This window comes from Mastigoproctus giganteus, chromosome 8 (genome assembly GCF_048544385.1).
Source record: "Mastigoproctus giganteus isolate SK-2022 chromosome 8, ASM4854438v1, whole genome shotgun sequence".
Taxonomy (NCBI): Eukaryota; Metazoa; Arthropoda; class Arachnida; order Uropygi; family Thelyphonidae; genus Mastigoproctus; species Mastigoproctus giganteus.
Window position 1 is genome coordinate 76,060,288 of NC_143582.1, and position 24,694 is coordinate 76,084,981.

At 35.8% G+C, this 24,694-nt stretch overlaps 1 protein-coding gene across 3 annotated transcripts in view; it reads left to right on the top strand.

Moving 5' to 3' along the window:
* Positions 1-24,694, top strand: part of LOC150081647 (bifunctional heparan sulfate N-deacetylase/N-sulfotransferase-like) — a 160,294-nt gene that overhangs the window by 29,176 nt on the left and 106,424 nt on the right. For all 3 annotated transcript variants that reach the window (XM_090379507.1, XM_090379508.1, XM_090379509.1), the window contains exon 4: positions 17,037-17,251. In XM_090379507.1, the coding sequence (XP_090235633.1) occupies positions 17,037-17,251 (215 nt within the window). The remainder of the gene's footprint in view (positions 1-17,036; positions 17,252-24,694) is intronic.

Sequence of the window (24,694 nt, forward strand, 5' to 3'; positions counted from 1 at the left end):
ACACGGTCAGAGATCCTGAGATAGAGAGAGAGAGAGAAACCGCACTGCATTTAGCAGTCACCGACTCATCTGCCAAAAACCACAGTAAAACAATAAAAGTGATGGGGAGTAAGTCTATTTGTCAGCAGAGTTTATCTGTTTATTGCAGTTCAGAACAGCATTATGACTGTGGATAGTGAATTTATTTGGCTTCTGAGCTAAAACAGAATTTCTACCTTTGCGATGACATCAAAGCGTAACAAGCAAATATCTTCTAACGATACTTTTTGAGCAGCCGTTAGTTGTAATCTGTTAGCTTTGTATTGTTACAAATATTGCAGTTATGTGAACAATACACATTTCAAGAAAGAAAGAAATTCATAGCAGATGATTTTTTTTTCTTTCTTTTGATGCACCAGTTTCGAAGTTTATAACGCAGCTATAAATAGAAATATTTTCTCGAAATTTGGTTAGAAGATCAAACCCAGGAAACTGCTGTTCTGATATTGTTTACTAAAAACAATGACAATAAAGCAAACTTTTTTTTTTTTTTTTTTTTATCAAATGCGCATTGCAGTGTTATCAGTATTACACCAGTTTTACCCGTTTCCAACAGATGAATTTCCTTGATCTTCTGTTCGTAGGAGCAATACACGTTGAAGATAAGATATATGATCTGTTCACCTTCCATAAACTGTTATTGGTACCGTATGGCTTTATTGCTTCTTATGTCAAAAACAGTAGCTCCTGTTCGTCTTTTGTTTATTTACACTTCTCCCTTACCGTCTCGATGTAGCTGTACTGGTGACGTGATATATACTTCCCACGCTTCGCTCGTATTCACGCGGAGTTGTTTATCAGAACTGCTCCTCTCCGTAAAAAGAAATTCGTGCGCTTTACACCAAAAAATGAATCAAGTGTCGGGTTTCATAAGCTCTAGGCTGGTTAGGGCGGGGGTAAAAAAATTAATTGAAAAGGCCTAAAAAATTGCATACTTGATGTCACATTTTTGTCATTTGCGTGAAATTCAATAGAAAGTTTTGAAAATTCAAGTGGGAAAATTCAAGAAAACAGTTCTGGCTCCAACTATAGCGAGTTTCAGCTCTGTAATTAGAGTAAAAAGTATAGAATTAACTTGCTAAACCCAGTTGGGGCTGGTATGTACCCCAATGGACGGGGATACGGTTAAGGGCAGGTCTTGTCTGACCAATTTGATTGGATACTATGAAATTGGTCAGACAAGACCAATTTGATTGGATACTATGATGTAGTCACAAAAGAACTGGATGCAGGGAATAACTTTGATATTATATATTTGGATCTTAGAAAGGCTTTTCTAAGATCCAAATATATCAGCCATCCCTTTATCCATAGCAAATTGCTGCTATGGATAAAGGGATGGTTGAGTGGCAGAAAACAGAGAGTGGTAATCAATGGACACTGCTCAACGTGGACTAATGTTATTAGTGGAGTTCCTCAGGGTTCAGTGTTGGGTCCATTGTTGTTTTCTGTATTTATAAATGATATTGATGATGGTATATCAAGCTTAATGTCCAAGTTTGCAGATGATACGAAGGTTGGCAGGGTTGTTAAGAACACTACTGATGCTATGCTGCTGCAACAGGATCTGGAAAGGTTGAGCAGATGGGCTGAGAGGTGGCAAATGAAGTTTAATATTGACAAATGTAAAGTACTACATATGGGAAACAGTAACCCCAGATCAACGTATTAACTCTGTGGTACTACGCTGACAGTGGTAGAGAATGAAAAGGACCTGGGGGTAATTGTGCAGGCAGATATGAAGTTCTCTGAGCAGTGCAGACGAGCTGCAAGAGTAGCTCATGGTGTCTTGTCAATGATATACAGGAATTTTTCTAGCAGGGATAGGGATGTGATTATTCCCTTGTATAAGGCATTGGTCAGGCCACACCTTGAGTACTGTATACAGGTCTGGAGGCCTCATTTCAAGAAGGATGTAGAGCTGCTGGAACGAGTACAGAGAAGGGCAGCAAGATTAGTGAATGGAACAAAGGGTTGCTCTTACGAAGAAAGGCTTAAGTTTTGCAAATTACAGTCTGGAGACTAGGCATCGGCGAGGTGATCTGATAGAGGTGTATAAGGCTTTGAATGGCTTGAGCATGCTCAGTGCCGATGGGATTCTTCCTCTTGCTCAGAATAATCACCTGAGAGGGCATAAATTCAAATTGAGGAAGGACGGATGTCGGATAGATGTGCGGAAATTTGCCTTTAGCCAGCGGGCAGTTGGTTTGTGGAATAGACTTCCATCACTTGTTGTTGAAGTTGATAGCCTAAATAAATTTAAGGCTCAGCTGGACAGGTATTTCGAACGAACGGAGAGGTGAAATGGGAATAGTGGTTGTGTGTTTTTTTTTTTTTGGCTGATGCTGAATAAACTTGCTTTCTTGCATCATATGCCTCTACTAATGCTAATGCCAAGTGCTAATTTCAGATGGGATTGCCAGTTAGGTAATTTTCATAGATACAAAATTACCCAAATGGATTATCAGATGAATTCAGTTAAATTAATATTTTAATTTTATTTAAATATAATCATATATGGAGAATGAATTTATCATCCAGTAATGCTATTTGGGGAACAAGATTTTTGTACCAAATTGATATAAATCAATTTTGTATTAAAAAAAAGCACATTTTATGGATTAGTTCTGTCAGTTTCAGTGTGAGAACTTTCCAGACACTAATATTAAAGAAGAAAGAACTGATGTACAGTGGCCTTTGGTCAGGCATCTGAAAAGTGCACAGGAAAGCATGAAATATGACAAGTCATTCTAGTATTTTAGTAACACCTCACAGCAGTGCTGACTAGCAGGATATTTCAACCAGATGGGGTGGGGGAAACAATACTGAATTTCACTCTTTTTCTGGTTCTGTTTTAAAAATGCTCTGACAGCAAAGTCCGAATGGCAATGCCATTGTTGGAAATAGAACTTTGATTCGACATTTCTGAAGAGGTGAATAGTCTGTTACAGTATCTTTCTCGATGCATCATAATTGTTTCCTAAAAGACAGTCCCAGAACTCCATAGACAGAAAAATATTAGGTAAGCTAAAAGCGTCTTTTAGACATTAGATTCCCAGTGTTTACTGATTACCAGTACGGTGGACTCCTGATTAAACAAGGAGGTTGGGAACTTAATTTCCCCAGATAAGATTGCAAAACTGGATTATGAACAATATGCATTTAATGTTGAAAAAAAAATCAGTGCATATTAGCATTAGTAGAGGCATAGGATGCAAGAAAACAAGCATCAGCCAAAAAAACCCTTCCCATTTCACCCATTCATTCGTTCCAAGGTTTGTCCAGTTCTTCCTTGAATTTATTTAAGCTGTCAACTTCCACAACAATAGATGGAAGTTTGTTCCAGCAAGCAACCAACCACTTGCTGGCTAAAGGCATATTTCTGCACATCTGTTCTAAACTGTTTTTCCTCAATTTGAATGTATGCCCCCTCAGGTGTATAATCCGAGAAAGGGGAAAAATCCAATTAAAATTGAGCTTGCTCAAACCATTCAAGGCCTTATACACCTCAATCAGATCAGATCACCTCACAGGTGCCTAGTCTCCAGACACTGCAATTTGCAGAACTTAAGCCTTTCTTGGACAGAGAAACCCTTTGTTCTTCTTACCAATCTCGTTGCCCTTTTCTGTACTCGTTTCAGCAGCTCTACATCCTTCTAAATTAAGGCCTCCATATCTGTATGCAGTACTCATGGTGTGGCCTAACCATTGTCTCATACAAGGGGATAATCACTTATCCCTGCTAACAAAATTCTTGTATATCATTGACAAGATCCCATGAGCTGCCTGGCAGCCTGTCTGCAGAGGTGAATGACACTGCTCAGAAAACTTCATATCTGACTGCACAATTACCCTCTTTCTTATTGTACACTACTTTAGTGAAGTATCACACAGTTTGTACATTATCCTGGAGTTACTGTTACCCACATACAGTACTTTGCTGCCTTTGTCAATGCTAAACTTCAGTTGCCACCTCTTAGCCAATCTGCCCAACTTTTTTAGATCCTGTTGCAGTAGTTTACTGTCACTAACAACCTTGCCAACCTTTGTATTATCTGCCAACTTGGACATTAATAAGCCTGATACACCTTCATCAATATCATTGATAAATACAGAAAACAGCAATGGGCCCCACACTGAACCTTGGGGGATTCCATTAATAACATTAGTCCAAGAAGAGCAGTGTTCTTTCATTACCACTCTGTCTTCTCCCACTCAGTCATCCCTTTATCCACAGCAACAATTTGCCCTTAATGCCATACTGCTCCAATTTGTACAGTAGTCTTCCATGCGTAGCAATGCCAAACGCTTTCCTAAAATCCAAGTATATGATATCAAAATTATTTTTTTGCATCTAGTTCCTTTGTAACCACATCATAATATCCAATCAGATTGTTCAGACAAGTCTTCCCCTTAAACAAATGCTGTGTCTGAACTATAATTACAGTCTTGTCTAGATGATCCTGCAGTGCTTCTTTAACCAGTGACTCCATTATTTTCCCTAAACCAAAGTTAAACTAACAGGTGTGTAATTACATGTTTCACTCTTTGATCCCCCCGTTGTGAATCGGGGACACATTTGCACATCTCCAGTCCATGGGTACCTCCCCTGAGTCCAAGGAAGCTCTCATAATTATGGCTAAGGCTAATATAACTGGATAGAACTTATCCACCCCAGGTGCCTTTCTTATGTTCAAATTCAAGAATTTCTCCTCCACTTTGCACTCAGTATTACCGCAGGCCTCCGTTATAACACAGTTCGCTTTACGCTGATTCGCTATAATGCTGTTCTTATATTATAACCCATATCTGACTATAACGCTGTCTCAGATCACTATAACGCTCTTTTACAGATTGCATTTTTGGCATATTTAACGAAATCATTTCATTTGATGGCGTCGATAGCTTAAAAATGAATATCAAAACAGCATTAAAACGTTTCCCACGCTGACTTGAGAAATTTTCCCACGCTCAGTGATATTTTCTCGCACGCTAATTTAATTGCAGTACAGTGACTTGTTACATAGTTCCGAGATCAACATTTTAAAAAATGATCAAGTATATTGCTTGTAATATTTGCGTTATATGCATTTATCCGAAGTCTAGTCATCACTCAGTACAGTATTAGACATCGTGCGTAACGGACAGTTTACTCGAACATTGTATCGTAATTAATGTAACCAACGCAGTTACATTTTCGAAGAGTTAATAATGGCGGATAAGAATGAAAAAGCAAAAATTCTGGACGCAGTAAGAAGACTACAAATGTAAGAAAAAGACTGAATTTGAAAATTAAATTAGACGTTTTGAAGCAAATCGATTTCGGTCACAGACAAGTGGATGTGTGCCATAATTTAGGACTTGCAAGTTTAACTGTAAGAACAATTATAAAAAAAATAAAGAATTAATTTTAGCAGTGGGAAAGATAGCTGTCCCATTGCAAGCAACTGGGGCTATGGTTGATGATCTGAAGAAAACTCACCTAAAAAAAAAAAAATATGGAACCATTTAAAACTAGTAAGGGCTGGTTGAATAGATTTAAAATCTAGGGGGAAGCTGCAAGTGCAGATTAAGGAGCCGAAACTTTCAAAAAAAACTTATTAAAATTATTGAAGAGGGATATTATGTGTTATACTTCTCAATAAGTTTTTAACATAGATGAAGCAGGACTTTTGTGGAAACGAATTCCTAAAAGAAGTTTCATATTGAAAAAGGAAAAAATATGCCAGGTTTCAAAGCGGCGAAGGATCGGTTGACTTTATTGTTGGGTGATAACTCTGCGGGGGATTTAAAATTAATACCCCTTTTAGTTTATTTGGAAGAGGGCCAAAGTTCAACCCAAAATCGACACATTTTTCTTGATTAAATTCATCAATTAAATGAAATCAATTCAGATCAATTAAATTCATGATTTTAATTGGAATTTTAAGTTTAATTTTGATACGTGAGTAGTTACCACATAATTATATAGGTATGTAATGCAGAATATTTTATATGTACAAATATTTGAATATTAAATATTTTGACCAACATTTGTGCATCTTTTCACTACCGTTTATTATTGATTAGGAAATATCCTATGGCACCGACTGCAACTGACAAATACATATGTGGCCTTATGGGAATAAGGTGCTCGCGTAATGCGGATTCAATTAGCGCTCTGTTTTTCCGGAATGAATTATCAGCGCTAAGTGGGGGTCACCTGTATAAAGGAATCCCTTGATGAAATCAAACCATTGATATCTGCTATAATCTTATGTGTTACTACTATATGGATAAAGGGATAGTTGAGTGGGAGAAGACAGAGAGTGGTAATCAATGAACACTGCTCTTTGTGGACTAATGTTATTAGTGTAGTCCCCTAGGCTTTGGCGTTGGTCCCATTGTTGTTTTCTATATTTATTAATGACATTGAGGAAGGTATATCAGGCTTAATGGTGAAGTTTGCAGGTGATACGAAGGTTGGCAGAATCATTAATGACAGCACACTACTGCTACAGGATCTATAAAAGTTGGGCAGATGGGCTGAGAGGTGGCAACGGAAGTCTAACATTGACAAATGCAAAGTATTGCATATAGGTAGCAGTAATCCCAGAGTAATGTATCAGCTGTGTGGTACTACACTCAGGGTGGTAGAGAATGAAAAAGACGTAGGGTAATTGTGCAGTCAGATATGAAGTTTTCTGTGCAGTGCAGACGGTCTACAAGAGTAGTTCATGGTGTCTTGTCAATAATGTACAGGAATTTTTATAGCAGGGATAAGGAGGTGATTATCCCTTTGTATGAGGCAATAGTCAGGCCACTCCTTGAGTACTGTATACAGGTCTGGAGGCCTCATTTTTAGAAGGATGGAGCTGTTGGAACGAGTACAGAGAAGGGCAACAACGTTAGCGAATGGAACAAAGGGTTTCTCTTAAAAAGAAAGTTTTGAGTTTTGCGAATTACAGTGTCTGGAGACTAGGCACCTGTGAGGTGATCTGATTGAGGTGTTATAAGGCCTTGAATGGTTTGAGCAAACAAAATGCTGATGGGATTCTTCCTGTTGCCCAGATTAATCACCTGAGCAGACATAAATGCAAATTGATTAAAGACTTGTAGAATAGATGTGCAGAAATTTGCCTTTAGGCAGAGGGTGATTTATTGCTGAAAAAAACTGCCATCTGTCGTTGTAGAAGTTGACAGCTTAAAAAAATTCAAAGCAGAACTAGACAAACATTTGGAGCCAATGGATGGATGAAATGGGAAGGGTTTTTTTTTTTTTAATTTTTTGGCTGATGCTGTATATGCTTGCTTTCTTGCATCATATGTCTCTACTAGTAGTAGTAGTGGCATGTGATGCAAGAAAGCAAGTGTAAAGAAAAAAAAAAAAAATCACATCATTCCTTCCAAATGCCTGTCCAGTTCCTCCTTAAATTTATTCAACCTATCAACTTCCACAACGACGGATGGAAGTTTGTTCCAGCACTTAACCACCCGCTGGCTAAAGGCAAATTTCCGCACATCTATTCTACATCTGTCTTTTCTTAATTTGAATTTATGCCCCCTTAGGTTCGTAATCTGAACAAGTGGAAGGATCCCATTAGAATTCAGCGTGCTCAACCCATTCAAGACCTTATACACCTCAATCAGATCACTGTGAAAGTGCCTAGTTTCCAGCCACTGCAATTTGCAGAACTTAAGCCTCTCTTGGTAAGAGGATCCCTTCATTCCCCTCACCAATCTTGTTGCCCTTCTCTGTACACGCTCAAGTAAATCTACATCCTTCCTAAAATGAGGCCTTCCTAAAATGTACGCAGTACTCAAGGCATGGCCTGACCATTGCCTTATACAGAGGGACAATCACCTCCTTTTCCCTGCTAGTAAAATTCCTATATATCATTCACAAAACCCCATGTGACCTGCCCTGGCAGCCTGTCTGCATTGCTCAGAAAACCTCATATCTGATTGCACAATTACTCCCAGGTCTTTTTCATTTTTTACCACCTTAAGTGTAGTACCACACAGTTGGTATGTTTCTCTGGGGTTACTTCTACCCATATGCAGTACTTTGCATTTGTCAAGGTTAAACTTCAGTTGCCACTTCTTAGCCCATCTCCCCAAATTATCTAGATCCTGTTGCAGTAGCACACTGCCATTACTGTCATTAACAACCCTGCCAACCTTTGTATCATCTGCAAACTTTGACACTAAGCCTGACATACCTTCTTCAATATCATTGATAAATATACAATGTTGTTTTGTATATTTATCATTGATAAATATACAAAACAACAGTGGACCCAACACCGTTGGGACTCCACTAATAACATTAGTCCACGAATAGCAGCACCCATTGATTACCACTCTCTGTCTTCTCCCACTTAACCATCCTTTTATCCATTGTAGCAACTTGCCCTTAATACAATTCTGCTCGAATTTGTACAATAGTCTTCCATGAGCAAAAGTGTCAAAAGCTTTCCTGAAATCCAAATATATGATATCAAAATTATTTTTTGCATCCAGTTCCTTTGTAACCACATCATAATAACCATGCTATGTCTGAATTATTGCTGCAGTCGTGTCTAGATGATCCTGCAATGCATCTTTCACCAGTGACTCCATTATTTTACCCGGAATAGAAGTTAAAGTAACTGGTCTGTAATTACTCGTGTCACCCTTTGATCCCCCTTTGTGAATTGGGGATACATTTGCATATCTCCAGTCCGTGGGAACCTTCCCTGAGTCCAAGGATGCTCACATAATTATGGCTAAGGGTTTGCTTAGTTGCTTTGCCCCTTTAATATATTTGCATAGATCCCATCCACCCCAGGTGCTTTTCTTATGTTTAACTTCAACAATTTCTCCTCCACTTTGCTCTCAGTTATTATAAAATCATTAAGTACCCTGCTGCAATTTGAAAACCTTCTGCCATTTTCAAACCTTAATAATTTCTCATGTGTGAATGTAAATGCAAAATACTCATTCAGTTTGTTTGCTATCCGAGCAGGATCATCAACAGTCGAACCATCGATGTCAAGTGGACCAATCAGATTCATCCCCTTCCTTTTAGAGTTTATATAAGTAAAGAAATCCTTGCTGTTTTTCTTAGCATCTTTTGCCAAGGATTTCTTGTAATCTGCCTTCGCCTGCCTAACCTCCTTTGTGACCTGATTGCAGACTAGCTTATATCTGCCATAGGCTTCTGATTCGCTTGATAATTTATATGCATCCCATGCATTTTTCTTCTCTGTTATGAGTCTCATTAGTTCATTTGATAACCATTTAGGGCTAAACCTTGAACAATATTTCTTAATAGGTATGAAACTTTTAGTAGCTTCCACGATTAATTCCTTGAATGCTTCCCACTTAGAATTTACTGTTGGTAACATCGTCAGTTGATCCCACTGTACAGAATTTAAAAACTGTCTGAGACCACTGTACTCACCTTTAAGGAAGCAAAAACTCTTTCCTTTACCCCTGATGGTAATTATATCTTTAAGTAAATCCCACATCAGTACACTGTGATCACTGCCACCTAGTGGTTCCTTTATCTGCAAATTCTTAATACACAAATGATCACTGCTGATAACCAGATCAAGAGTATTACTCTCTCTGGTTGCCTCTCGAACATACTGCTGCAGAAAACAATCATCCAATAAATCCACAAAAGTCTGACTAGTGTGTGTGATCATCCCACAAGTTCCAGTCAGTATCTGGGAAGTTAAAATCCCCCATTATAAGACATTCTGATTTACTAGCCCACTCTATTTCTCTGTACAATTGTTCATTGTACTCATTCGAGTCATTAGGCCTATAACACACTCTTGCTCTTATTTTTACTTTCGCAGTGCTTATGTCACAGCAAACTGACTCAGCAGTGCACTGTTCATCTATACTAATGCTAATACTGTTTAAATTCTTATTGAAATTTCTTTGGTTTCTGAGTGTATCTAAATTAGCATCTTCATGCTGAACAGTGAAGTAATCTAATTAAGTAAGCAAGCATTCTCTGGATGAAAAATTTCCAATTAAACATATAATGTGAAAGTTATGTTCAGGTATAATCCGTAGTACTCAGATGTGTTTTCTCAAAGTGACAATCTAGTAAAGGAGTACTATTTTTATTTTAATGCTGGAATTGAAATAATTATTCATCACTTTCCATTAATAATGTTAATTACTAGCAATTCTAGTAGTAATGTTATAATTACTAGTTTACTAATTTGAGCTGATGCAGCTCTACACTGTTATTCTTGCACATAACTTTCACTATATGTTCATTTGGAAGGTTTTTTTTGTCATGCATTACTCCACTGTTCACTTAGATTCAACTTATTATTAACATCACACAAAATTGCTAATTGCAGCTACTTGCTAACTAATGCAATTTCAGCAAGAATTGAAACAGTCTGTCTTAGTAATGCCTTATAGTTTTTAATGAATAATGGATTTGGCTCTTTTGGTGAAATTATTCTATTACAAATAAGTGAAGCTGAGGGCACAGCATACCTCCCACACAGCAAGAGAGTATTATAACATAGTAGTAGCACTAATTATCAAAGGAAGATGTTTTTTTTTTCTTTTTAATGTTGATAATATCTATTGTTTTTTTTTTTTCCCCAATTTCAGAAGCAGTGCCTGTTCCATCTATGGAATTCCATCACTGGCCAGCCGAATTTCTGGCCTATGTCAATATGGGCATACTATCAATCAGTACAAGTATATTATATTTTTATTTTATATTATATATATGTATTATTCTTTCAGGGTGGTTCTTGCCCATTACCAGATTTTTATTTTTGGATCTCGTAAAATTTTTAGGTATCTAGTTTGGATTGAGGCTATTGTTTCATATGCATTATGTACAGCTTCAGTCTATTTTTGGTTGGCCTTACATAGCTCAGTGGTCAATGTAGAAGCCCAGTAGTACCCACATTTGAGTTGACTGTGGTTTGAATCCATTAATGATAATATTCCTTTCAAATGACTAGCTGTAAACTCCTCTGATATATGTAGTTGTGCTGGAGTGTAAACAGAACTTTGGCTAATAAAAGTTAATTTAATTCTTATCCTGGGTCATCACATGGCAATGAAGTAATTTAATTTTTATACTATTTGCATCAGTTATTGGCCATCAGTTTCTAAGTATGTTATTCAGCCTGTTTTATGTTCGTGAAATGTTCGCCTGCTTACACACATCAGTTCTGACAATCAGAAAATAATCCTAGTGTATATTTAATGGTGTTAAAATTTAATTACCTAGATTTCATGCCATTATATAGTGAAACCAATGCATTTCTTGTTAGGAGTATTTGCATAGTGGATTCCTTGTCAAAATCCAAGATCAATACCTCAGGTAGTTCATCTTTTCAGAGTCAAGAAAATGGTCTATTTTTTAATTCTGTAAGTCACCTCATGAATGAGTTTTATTTGAGTTCTTTATTAGATTACTTACAGGATTTTGAGATGTATCTGATTAGATGATGTAGCTCTGCAATTGAATTGTAATTTGCTTATTTTAATCTGTAAATCGTACTAGACACTATCTGAAGTATTATCTTTTTTTTGTGAGGTAATGAAACAATATATATATATATCATCACTGGATTATCAAGTCCTGCACTGATATGCTCCTACATACCCACTAATGAAGAGAAAATACATTGAAACAGCAGTCTGGATAATTGAGGCATACATTACAAATAAATACATTACCGTATAGCAATATACTTTTTCTTAGGAAATTCCTATTCACTTTTGGTGTAAGATTGAGATAGTTTGTGATTTTCTCCACAATATGAGATGCTGCATTTTTAGCAAATTTACCATTCTATATAAAAATTTCCATTTGGTGCTACTCGTATGAGGGCTATTCAATAAAGAACGATCATAATTTTTTACGCGCAACCATACTGCTTGCTATTTTTAGCTGAACTGTAGAATTTAAGACCAAACCAAGCTACATCACATAGCAACTGTGCAGTTGAATCGTGTGCACAGTGTGACTTTGGTGGTAAGTCAAGTTTATACCTGTACAGTTTTGCATATGTAACATGGATGTGATATGCAAGGAATAGTATGCTGCTCTCAAATTTTGTTTCCATCTCAAGGAAACATCAGCTGAAGTATATGAAATGTTAAAAGAGACATATGGTGAATCTACACTTCCATATAGCACAGCTCGCAGATGGTTTTGAATGCTTAAAGATGGACGTGATTCAATCACAAAAATTGGTAGTCATGGAGCTCCAGCCACTGCTGTCACCAAGAAACCATAAACGCTGCTTCTGTAATGTGAGAGAAGATCATTGTATAACAGTAAGGTAACTGGCTGAGATGTTGAGAATATCAGTAGGAAGGATGCATGATATTCTCCCTGGCTCTTTATATATGACAAGTGTTTATGCATGCCTGGTTCCAAGTCTACTCAATCCTGAGCAATAGTAAGTTCACATAGAAGCTTGTCAGGAGCTGCAATCGGTGGTTACTGAAGATGGTGAGATTCTGCACAAAATGATAATGGAAAATGAGATATGGCTTCGTCATTTTGACCCATAGTATAAGTAGCAAAGCTCTGTTTGGAAGTCTGTATCATTGCCAACACTGAAAAGAGCAAAAGTTGCGACTTCTACAGGAAAGATTATAGTCATCTCTTTTTTGACATTCAAGGAATGGTTTATCAGCATGGTGTGCCACATCATATTACTATTACAGGACCGTACTACAGAACTGTACTGCACACTTTTCAGGATCACATTGGTCACAAATAACCACAACTGCATGTCGATGGGTAGATGCTGTGAGACCTGACATTGTTCATCCTGTCATTGAATACTTAGCCAGCATTAATATCATGTGTTAATAACAGCTGCCCTACAGCTGTGATCTTGCACCCTGAAATTTTTTTTATAAATTTCCGGTCAGGTGCATCAAAGTTAAAGAAGGAGCTGCGAGGAAAATGTTTCCAGTTGTCAGAAGTTGTAAAAACATTAGAGGCAATTCTCAAATACATTTGAAACAGTGGCTTCCACCATGTTTTTGAAGAATGGCAGAAGCATTGGAATAAGTACATTTCATCAAATGGGGACTACTTTGAAAAAGATCATCAAAATATGGGTGATAAATTAAGGTATGTTGTGAAAAAAAAAATTATGATCATTCTTTATTGAATGGCTGTCATATATTTGTTGTAAACTTTTATGCTTACTCTTCTTCTTAGGATTTATTCAGTTATTACAACGGTTCTCCTCAACCTAACATGGAAAAGTCATTCCTTTATCTTTTTTTCCCATTTTCTTCTATCTTTCCAATCTCCATCCACCAGTCTTCTATTCGTGGCTGCTCTCACACCCTCTATCCACGTCCTTCTTGGTCTTCCTCTCTTTTTCTTTCTCCATGGCATCCATTCCATGGCTCTTCTCAGCAATCTGTCATCCTCCATTCTCTGCACATGGCCAAACCACTCCAGTTTTTTCTTCTCTATTTTATTAATAGTTTTTTGGACATTCATTGTATTCCTTATCATGTCATTTCTAACTTTTTCAGTCCTAGACTTTCTTGCCAATCTTTGCCAAAAATCCATCTCAACAGCCAGTAGTTTATTTTTTTGTCTTTCAATTTAGGTTCAAGTCTCACATCCATATAATAAAACACTTTGTAATATTGCATTATATATTTGATCTTTAGTTTTTTTAATAATATTTTTATTCCATAGCACAGAATTAAGCATTCTTATGGCCTTTCTACCTTCAATTTCAATTCCTATGGCCTTTCTGTCTTCTCTCAATTTCCTGCCCAGATGATCCATCAGCCTGGATAATTACACCCAGGTATTTAAATTGCTGTACAGTTTTCACCTGTTTCCATCTAAATCCAGAACCTCCTCATTTTGACTCGTGTACTGTCTTATTAAAATTAACTGTCAGTCCCCATATTTTATATTCTTCTAGTAATTTTCTGCCCATGTAGTTTACATCATCGTCCTATGCTGCCACAACTTGGTTGTCTGCAAACAGTAGATTGCAAAGGTACTTATTCTGACCAAGGGGAACACCCATTGAACTGCACTTCTGTGACCATGGTCTTAGAACAACTTCCAGGTACAGCTTAAACAAAGTAGGCGACAAACAGCATCCTTGAAGTAGTCCTTTGGAATTCTTAAATTTTCTTGATATTTTTGAACCAATTATTATACAGTATGTATTGTTCTTGTAGATTCTTCTAATTATTTCAATTAATGGCTGGCTTATCGACATTTTTTTCATAGCCTTCTACAGAAGATTTCTTGGCACATTATCATATGCTTTCTCTAAGTCTATGAACAGCATACCTACATCTTGGTTTGTAGCCTGTCATTTTTTCAGAATTTGCTTAACAGTGAATAAATGGTCTATACATGAGCATCCAGTCGAAAAGCCACACTGTTTCTCAGAAATAACAATCTCTTGTTTCAGTTTTGATTTTATTACTTTTCCAAATAGTTTAGCAATAAAGCTCATAACAAAGATTCCTCTATAGTTGGAGCATCTTCTGTCACCTTTCTTGAAAATTGATGTAATGTATCCGATTGTCATCTCATCTGGTATTTCTTTGCCATCGCATAATTCTGTTGAACAATCAAGTTAGTAGATTTATAACTTTTCGACCTCCATATTTAAGCAGCTCCATGTTAATTCCACCCGGGCCTGGTGCTTTTCCATTTTTTGCCATTTTTATTTCCTCTTCCACTTCCTTATTTAATTTGGATGTTCGATCCTTTTTCCATGACAACTGTCTCTGTTTCAGTTTCTCTAAATTCCTCTCTTCCTTCATTCAGTAGCTGTTCATAATAGTTGACCCATTCCTCCAGTCTAGCATTTAGCTTATGAGGTTTCCTTAAACTCTTCAATACTCTCCACACCTCTGCAGATCTTGTACATCCTAGTTTGCTGTTCACCACGGCACATCTATCTCAGGACTCATTCTTTGCCTTGATGACTTTTGTTTTCACTTCCTTATTTTTTTCTTTATATATTTTTCTATGAACTTCACTTTGTGAGCTTAGCCATCTTTGATATGCTTCCTTTTTCTCCTTTATTAATTCCTTAATTTTTATGTTCAGCCAATCATTTTGTTTCGTCTTTTGAGATTTTCCTATTGCCTCTCCAGCAATTTTCTTCACTGTTTCCTTTAGTTATTCATATATATCTTTTGTTGTTGTTATTTGGTTTTTAGGAGCATTAGCAACTAAGGCCATATTGCTCCAGGGATATGCAGTGGTCATTCCCTGACCTTTCCACCCCTTCCGTATTTGGTGGTCACGGGCTCAAACCTTGGTCTAATCAAGAAGCGTGCACTATGCACTGCTGCTCCTGCCCACCTGGCTACGGAGGTGCTATATATTTTTTGCACCCTCTCTAGGTTTCATCTAATCTTTGATACGAACTCCTAGTGCTCTCATCTTTTAGTGAGTCCACATTGAATCTTTCGGTGTCAAGTTGTTCACTCCTCAAGGTCTTTCTTGCTTTTCTCCTTTTTTTGGCACATCCATGGAAATGACAACATAGCCTTCATCAAAAAGTGATCAGAGCCACAATATGCTCCTCTCTGGGCCCTAACATCACAGACAAAAATTGTGCTTCGCTGTTTAGTGATCACATAAAATTATTGATTTTAGTCCATTTGTTTCTTGGAACCATGTGAACTTATGTCTCTGTGTTTGAAGGTGTTACTAATCCTCAGCTTATATTGAGAGCAAAGTTCTATCAGTCTCTCTCTCTATTATCATTCTTTACATTTTCTCTGTGTCTTTCTACCACTTCATTGTCCGCAGCTTGTCCTACTCTGGAGTTCAAATCCGCATTTTGACTATCTCTCTGCAATGTGGAATTGCTTCTATTACTTCTCAGGTTTTCCCAGAAATCTTCTTTAATGTCTGTAGGAGACTTATTATTAGGAACATATACCCCAATAGTAGTAATTTCTCTTCCATATATTTTAATTTCAAGGGTCATGATTTATTCATCAACAAAACTCCATTTTTCAATAAACTTTCTGAGATTCTTGTGAATAAGTATAGTCACCCCTGCCTTAGCTCTTACATGTCAGTCAACACCAGACCAAAGGAAAATATATTCTCCAGTCATTTCTTCACCTCTCCCTTTCTTCTTTGTTTCAGTTAAGACCGTCACATCCAATTTATATTTTCCCAATTCCAATAAAATTTCATCTTGTTTTGTGCTAACTCCTTGTACATTCCAGCAGCCAAAATTCATAATCCTTTTCCGTTTGCCAGTTTGATTCCTTTTTGTCCATCCGATTTTTTTCTCTGTTAGGTCTTTTAGCATTGAAAGAATGTTTTACAATGAATGGGGAGCTGGCCCATTGCATCAACCCTCAACCTGGAGGACCAGGGTATCTTTTTTCTTCTGGTCTCTAGCTACAAACCTTTCTGGCTTGGGCAGCCCTACCAGTAGCAAGCTACCACCAGCCTAGCTCTGTAGATCATTGAGACATGCAAGCCTCACCACCACCATGACAAGGTAAAGATACCATGGTGGGGTTTGTGCTTGCTTGCTTGCTTACTTACTTATTTCAAAATATAAGAGCAACGAAGCCCAATCCTTCTACTTTTAATAATATTGTTTAAATATAAGATAACTTCTCGTACCTTTTTATAGGAAATTTCTTCACCCGACGCTCACATCAGATTTATCCGGTTAATGCATAGTATAAAAGATCTAAGTTAATTATGCAATATTATCCATACTAAAAGATAGTTAATTTATATGGGTTTAATAAAACTTGTCTTGCATTCAATTTCCAATGTCCACACACTGCTACCAAGGAAGAGCAAAGCGTAGCCAATGCACATCAGATAACCCAAAACTAAACCCACCAGCAATAATAGACTAGAAATCGAACGCAATTGTCAAACTCTGTTAAAATATCCAAGACTAAACTTCTTACTTTATTATTTACTTATTTATGCTTACTTACTATGAAATAAAAGCAATTTAAATATTCAGTTTTCTTTTCAGATTTAAGGTGGAAATTAGTGGCAAGAGCCTTCCTCTTCTTACTAATCTTGACAAAGGCAAATTTGCAGTAATAGTCTTTGAAAATCTTGAAAAGTATTTGCATATGAATAAATGGAATCGTGAACTACTTGATAAGTATGCAAGGGAGTACAACGTAGGAATCATTGGATTTATGAAACCCAGTGAAGAAGGTGTAATTGCTGCTCAATTAAAAGGTAAGTAGTTCCATTACTTTGTGACTAATATTCAGAAGTGTGTGTGTGTGAAAGAGAGAGAGAGAGTGAGTGAGACAATGAATTTGATTTTAACAGTGTCCCTTCAGGAAACTACCAAAAGTGCAGTGTTTAAAAAGATATACAGTCAGTCCTCATATAGCATGATAGTTACTAGAAACCCTCGTGCAATGCAAAATCGTGCAATATAAACAACAGGCCCTATGGGGAAAATAGGGTTAGGTGCCGACCACCCAAGATTGAATACTCATTTGTAACCAAAACATTACCAAACACAATAAATAATCGTAATAAAATACATAAGTATTTTATTACGTAATAAAATATTGCTAATGCTTTTGCTTCTATCGTAAGCATACTTGTTTTTTGTTTGATTTTCTATCAAAACAGATGACAGCTGTTTCACTCTTCCAATTCTTTGTGTCTTAATCTAATGGATTTTAATTACACTTTGAGTTGTTCCTGCTATGAAAGTTGTTTTTATTTTCTCTACATTCTTTGTAATTCTCGGCGTTGCCTCATTTAGGCCTGTAGCACGTGCAATATCACATGGTCTTTCATTTTGCTCAGTGTTTCACAATTTGATATTTTTTCTCTATCGACAGAGGCGGACTGGCCAAAAGCCTTACTGGGGAAACCCCAGAGGCCAGTGTGATTTTGGCCATAAACCATAGTGTGAGGCCACTATAAATTTTCCCGGGTAAGAATTTTTGATCCAGTCCGCCTCTGTTTATCAATATTGGTTTTCTTTTTCTCTCTGAATCTGCAGTGTCTTCACCAGGACGCTTCCTTTTCACACCTTTTACGTATTTTACTCATTTTTAAGGAATAAAGCACAATTACAAAACGAGGAGGCACGCTTGATACACATAAACAAAGCTGCGCGCGTGTAGCAACTGAATAAACAACACCGTAAAGGCAGAGATACACTATTAACACCTCAGATTTTACTAAAGCACATTTCTAGTGGTTACTACCATAAAACAATAAAAACAATTTCCAGTTGCGTTTCTGCTAGTGGAATCTGTTATAAGCTGGTAGTAAACTCGATCTAATTGCATTTGTGATTATACCGATTGCTGGAATTGTGTTGGTTTTTACGTTATTATGGTGAAATGTGATTCCCCTTCACTGATATAAAAAAACATAAATACATTTTCAGAATCTTCTCTTCATTCCTATCGTGTTGCGTTCGGTTGGGGTGATTCTGCGTTCGACTGCCATTTCTTGTAAACACAAAAGCTAATCGTGCATAAGCGAATTCGGTTTGTGTTATATAAGATATCGTTCCCTATTTATAAATCGTGTATGATCGAATTCATGTAGTGTAAACATGTGTTATACGAGGATTGACTGTATATTCAAAATATTCAGTGTATTATTGAATTTTGTAAAGGACATCTTCTCTTTTGTATAATATATTTAAGATGTGTTTTTTCATCAGCAGAAAACACATGTAATGAAATGTAAAGAAATAAGCATTAAGAACTGTGTGCAGTTCACAGAAATGTGAAAATAGATGTAGATTTTCACACTGAAGATTAGTATTACAAGGAAGCAAAACGTAGGCTGGAGAGTTGAGGGTGCGATATTTTGTCTACTTAATTTGTCTATATATACTTTTCTAATTTATTTAGAAGGAATTGCTAAACCTTTTGTTAGGTGCAGCAAAACAGTTACAGCAACATATGCATTGGAATTTAAAAAAAAAATTTGTAATTCTGGTACACTGGTAGCTGTTCAGAGCTGACAGAGACATTTGCTGTGGCGGTCACTGTTAGGAGATTGCACACAGAGAAGAGTAATTCTGACACTATATTATATAATTATCAAAAATTATTTTTAGAAACAACTTGTTATTCAAATTGATTCAACCTTGTTATTCAAAAAAAGTTGTTTCCCTTGACACCTTTTAAAGGTCAACTTTCAGTCAAGAAATAATTCTGAAAATAGAGCCTTAAAGGATTTTTCAATTCCTACTATTAGTTCACACTCTCCCTATATATATATTTATATATCTTGTTCAATTTTTCATTTGTTAATAAAATACTTTTTATTCATCCACTCAAGTTCAAATATTAAACTTGTAGTGGATGACACTTGATGTTAATACAGTTTTTTCAAATATTAATTCATTAATTAAATTTAATTAATTAATTTTAGTTTTATATGGGAGAAAAAAATTTCTCTTATATAAGATATTTAGCAGGATATAAATTTAGGAATAAAATTGAAATCAACAGGCAGTAGCTCAATCGGTAAAATGCAAGGATTTCAGTATTTTTCACGTGAAGGTGAAGAATGCGAGTTCAATTCTTGCGAAAATCAATAATTTTTTGATAAATTTTTGAAGTCGAAAGTTCGTTCTTGACCTAAGTAGGAATTGACTTTAAAAAATTTTTTTTTTATATTACTTGTTTATGGTTATGTGTGTAGGTGGGGTGAGTACTTTTTCTGTACTTTAGGAATGTGAAATTTTAAAAAAAAATTTTTGAAATTTCGCATATTATTTTGTATTATGTCTGCTCTGATATTCCAATATTCCTTTTTAAAAACCTCCTACTCAGTAATTTCCCTTTTTTTTTTTTTTTTTTTTTTTAATTCTTTGGATTAAAATCTGTACTCCATTCTGTCAAATTTGTTTGTTCTCCTAACTACAAATTCTGGGAACTTTTTCAACTTTATTTTATTGAAACCTGACTGTGTCTAATATAACTTTCCTAACAGTGAAATAAGTTTCCTTATTGAGTTTAGCATTTATAACTCTAGCTGGTAAACACCCTACTTTTCCTCAAATTCATTCATCAAATCACCTTTTATACTACATCAAACACATTCCACTCAGTGCCTCCTGTGGCACTGGGTGGAATGCATTTTGTAGTCATCTGACAGGAGGTTATTTAAAAGAATCCTGAACAGCCTTGAGCCTATAAGTCTATGGATCTTCATGGCATTTTGTCACTTGTTCTCAAAGCCTGTGCTCCAGAACTTGCTTCATTTTGTGTAACTTTTTTTTTTTTTTTTTTACATCTTTTATTTCACTGGCACATTTTCTTCTGCCTAGAAATCTGCTCACATCTAGCCAGTTCCTAAAATGGGTGGCAGATCCTTCCTTTCCAGTTATTATTCCATAAATGGTTCTGTCCCTATTGCACTTACCTGAACAGGTAAGTGCAATAGGGACAGAACCATTTATTTCCATAATAATGGAGAATTCTATGAACTGTCAACTCTTGCACTATTGGAGAAATCCATTGCCTTTCAATTTGTGCATTATCTCAAGCCTTCCATCTGATAAGCAATTGCCAATATGGATTCTGTCAGTATCATTCCACTTGTGATATCTTATGTTATCTTTGAATAAATTTGATGAAAACAGTTTGGTGAAAATTTATTTTGACTTGTTTAGCATAAGTATTCTGGTGTTTCCCAAGGTTCAGTTTCTTTCAGTCCTACTCTTTTCCTCTTGATCCTCTGACTGGAAGCCTTGCCCATAATTTTGCTGATTATAGAACATTACATTCCACTTTTCAGTGAGAGGAACCTTGTTCTGCACAAATTGTTTCAACTTCTTAATTTCTCCAGTTAATTCTTCAGTGGGGTGAAAACTTAGTTAACTTTAATCCTAAAATGCAGTTTTTAGCAGTGAATGTGCCATACATTGGAGTTCTTAGTAACAACGTATGGTGTTTTGGTTAAAGGAAAACCCTCGCTTTTACGAGGAATTAGAACACCGCCCTCATGTCATGATATGGGCCAGCAAACGGTTCTTTGGACCTTACTTTTTTGATGGTTTTTGATGGTTAATCGTGACTGATACCTGGACATGGTAAGAAACTGGTTTATATCCCTACCTTAGAGTCAAAGAGGAATGCTGTTTTCGGCATGATGGAGAACCAGCACTTTATGCCATCTCAGTACGTGAATATCTCAATGAGATGTTACCAAGATGCTGGATTGGCAGTTGGTCACCTGTGTTGCCAGCTCCCCTTGATGAATGGCCACTTTAAAGCCCTGACCTATCAATATGTGACAATTCATTATGGGGATTCATAAAGGATGATGAGCTCAAAGAAACTGTAAGAGTCACTTTCAAATGCTGTACTCCCCAAATAATATGAATGATGTCCCAAAGAACTTGGTGATGAATTATCCTCTGTTATGAAAATAATGGGGAACATACTGATTCATTGGGTTATCAAATATGTTATGTTCTTTCATATTTCTTTGTTTGTATTACTATAAATAAATCTTATGTTGTAGCAGTGCCGATTGATTTGTATTTACCAGTTTCAAATAGGGATAACAGGACTTTGTGGCCACACTGTATATTAAATTTATCTTTTAACCATTATACTGTTTTAATTTTTTTTTTTAATTACAATAAAATTCTGTGGTTAGCAAAACTATTTACTGGAGCCAAGTGTATTGGGTGGGGTATTTGATTTTAGTAGCTTTTTGATATGCTCCTAGGTGGCACAAAACGCTTTTGCAATGTAATATGTGACACTGTAGGAAAAGATTGTGCACCCCTGCTCTAAGGTATCTGTGTGAGAACCATCATTTTTGTAGTAGAGGGTTATATGGCTCTGCAGTGGAGACATGATACAGCATTGTTGGCGTTATGGCACAAAAAAAAAAAAAAAAAAAAAAAAAATTAAAAAAATCATCTTGTATGGCATATTTTTTAAGTTTTCATTGGTAAATCTCTATGAAAATTTTTTGCTTGATGAATTCCCATTATCACATAATAACAGATCCAGGCTTCAGGATGGTCACTTAAGAGGTGCAAGCAAATGTTGTAATCCATTGGCAGTTTGTCTTAGAACACTTCACTTAAGAATTCTGTACTAACAGTGATGGCATAATAGGCTAGTGCACTATCTTTTAGAAACCACATGTAAACAAGCACTGTTTACAGTTTAAATATTGCGCGATTGTTTGTTAGCCATTGGAAAAATGTTCGTGAGCTTAATATATATTTTTTTTTAGGTCAACATCACTTAATTCCATCAAAACTGCAGGATAATATGGTTTAAAGCCAGATCTTTTTTCATATGATCTGAACATGGGAACTCCAAGTTCCTGTGATAATTTCTGAAATGATTTATTTGGTGAATATTCCACAGAAGCATTTTGACTTGTGCACGGGACTGCTCATCACATTGATGGGATTTCAATCTTGACCTGTCCTTTATGTAACCACTTTTAAACAGTTCCTTCTCCCAGTGTAATGCTGTCATCCTTGGTCCCTGCTTTTTATTGAATTTGGAAATGAAATCAGTCAGGATATCTTTTGGTATTTTGCTAATGTGTAGTTTTTCATGAGTCCATATACTCATTACTGGGCTTTCCTCTATGGTGCACAGAGACTAATATGTATGACCTTTCACTTACATGACTATATCGCTTTTAATAAAAGAAAAAAATTGCATTAGATAACCTGAAGAAACTGCATTACAGAAATTATAGTTATTAGAACGTCAACACACTGCATTTGGGTGGGGGATTGTAATGGGACTTTTGTCATAAACAGTAGATACAGACTACTCTTTGACAAACCCACATTCACGAGAAGAGAGTTATGCAGTTAATTCTTTTCTCACGAATGAGTTAGTTGTCGAAGCTCATAGAGTTGTATTTATTTTTTAGATTTGCATATTTTAAGTCCAAACTTGATATATATGCACTTATTAAGGCATGAAGATCCCATCTTATGGGTCAGGCAGTTATGATTTAGGTTAATTTATTTGTAAATAACTGCTCCTCATTTAACAAACTTTTGACTTTGATGCTTGTTATTTTATACCTTAGCAATCTATTAGAATACTTGTGGGTGGGATGGAATACATTTGCTATTCTTTATCTAGCTTTCTCTGCCTTATTTAGGATTCACTGATTTCCCACATTCCCTATGGTTGTATGGCTCTTATGGTTGTATATATTTGGTTTAATTTACTATTGTCTGACAGGCTAGCTGTTTTTGCCAGTAAGCTATCAAATTATATAGTAAAATAAGCTATCATATTAAAAGATTTGTAGCTAACAATGTAGCCAATCTAGCCTAGCCTAGCTATAATTGGCAGAATGCAATCAGAAATGGATAGCTTTGCTAATTGTAATTATGATGTATTGAGTGATGCTAGTCCCAGACAATATCAGTTAATGTATTCTGTTAAATATCAGCAGTATATTTTGTATATAAAAATTTGTGTTGTAAATAATTAGTTTTTCTTCTCTATAGCAAATGCACTTTAAACTTTTTTTTGTTATTAAACTCTTAATTATTCAATTTATTGTTCCTTTAATGAATCTCCTCATCTTAATGTGCATATATTCAAGTTTCTGAGAAGAATGACATCGTTTGCATATAGTGACACGTGAACTTCAAATAATCTTTATCTTCAGAAATAAATTGCAATTTCTGTCTTCTTTATTTGTGCACAGTATCTGTTACTATTGTGCTGTACAGTATTTTGAAATACTACTGACCAACAAGAATTATTGCAGCCATTTGCCTTTCAATCCATGGACCCTGTGTTTACAAATGTTTCCTTTTTTTTTTTTTTTTTTTTAAACCACAGCTGTGCTCTTCTTTGTGTTTAATCTTTTTGCATTCTCTTACTTCACAGCAAAAGAACTTGGTGTTCTTTTTTTGGAAATATTTCATATGTGTACTGTTCACTTTAATCAACAGTTACGAAGTACACTTTACCACTAAAATATGAAGTTGTGTAATGCGTATGCATAAAGGAAAATAGCTTGTTCTTGATTAAAGTGCAGTTACAAACTGTGATTGTGTGATTACAAACTTGTTTATGAATCAGTGCAATTACATTATTAGGAATGTAACATACTTATACTACAGTCCTAATATTTCCTCAGGACAAAAACTTGACATATTGAAGCACTGAAACCAACATTGGTATAGTTATATTTATTTCTCAATTGGAAATATGTACACAATGGAGTCAAATGTTTCATGGTATTTTCTTACCACTTCAGCCAGAGCTGTCTTTGTAATATCATTGTCACAGAAGATTACTTCGGTTACAAAAACTTGTAAAAGTTCTTGTGACCAAAGAACTTGTACATGTCCTTCAGTCAACATGTTCAACACAGATGTACACCATCATCAGCCTAAACTTACATGTTCAACACAAACCAAGAAGTTCTTATAACCTTTTGTGACAATGATTTTGAAAGATAGCTGTCACTGAAGTAAAAAAAATATCACAAAACGTTTGACTCCATTATGTACATATTCATAATTCATAAATAAAAATAATTATAACAACATAGGTTTGAGTGCTTTATCTTCAAACAACATAGTTTACCCGGGCACTATGCTGCTCAAGGAATACCTTAAAAAACTAACATTTTTATCGATATGGTCAAGTACACCACTTTTTTACTATTATTTTT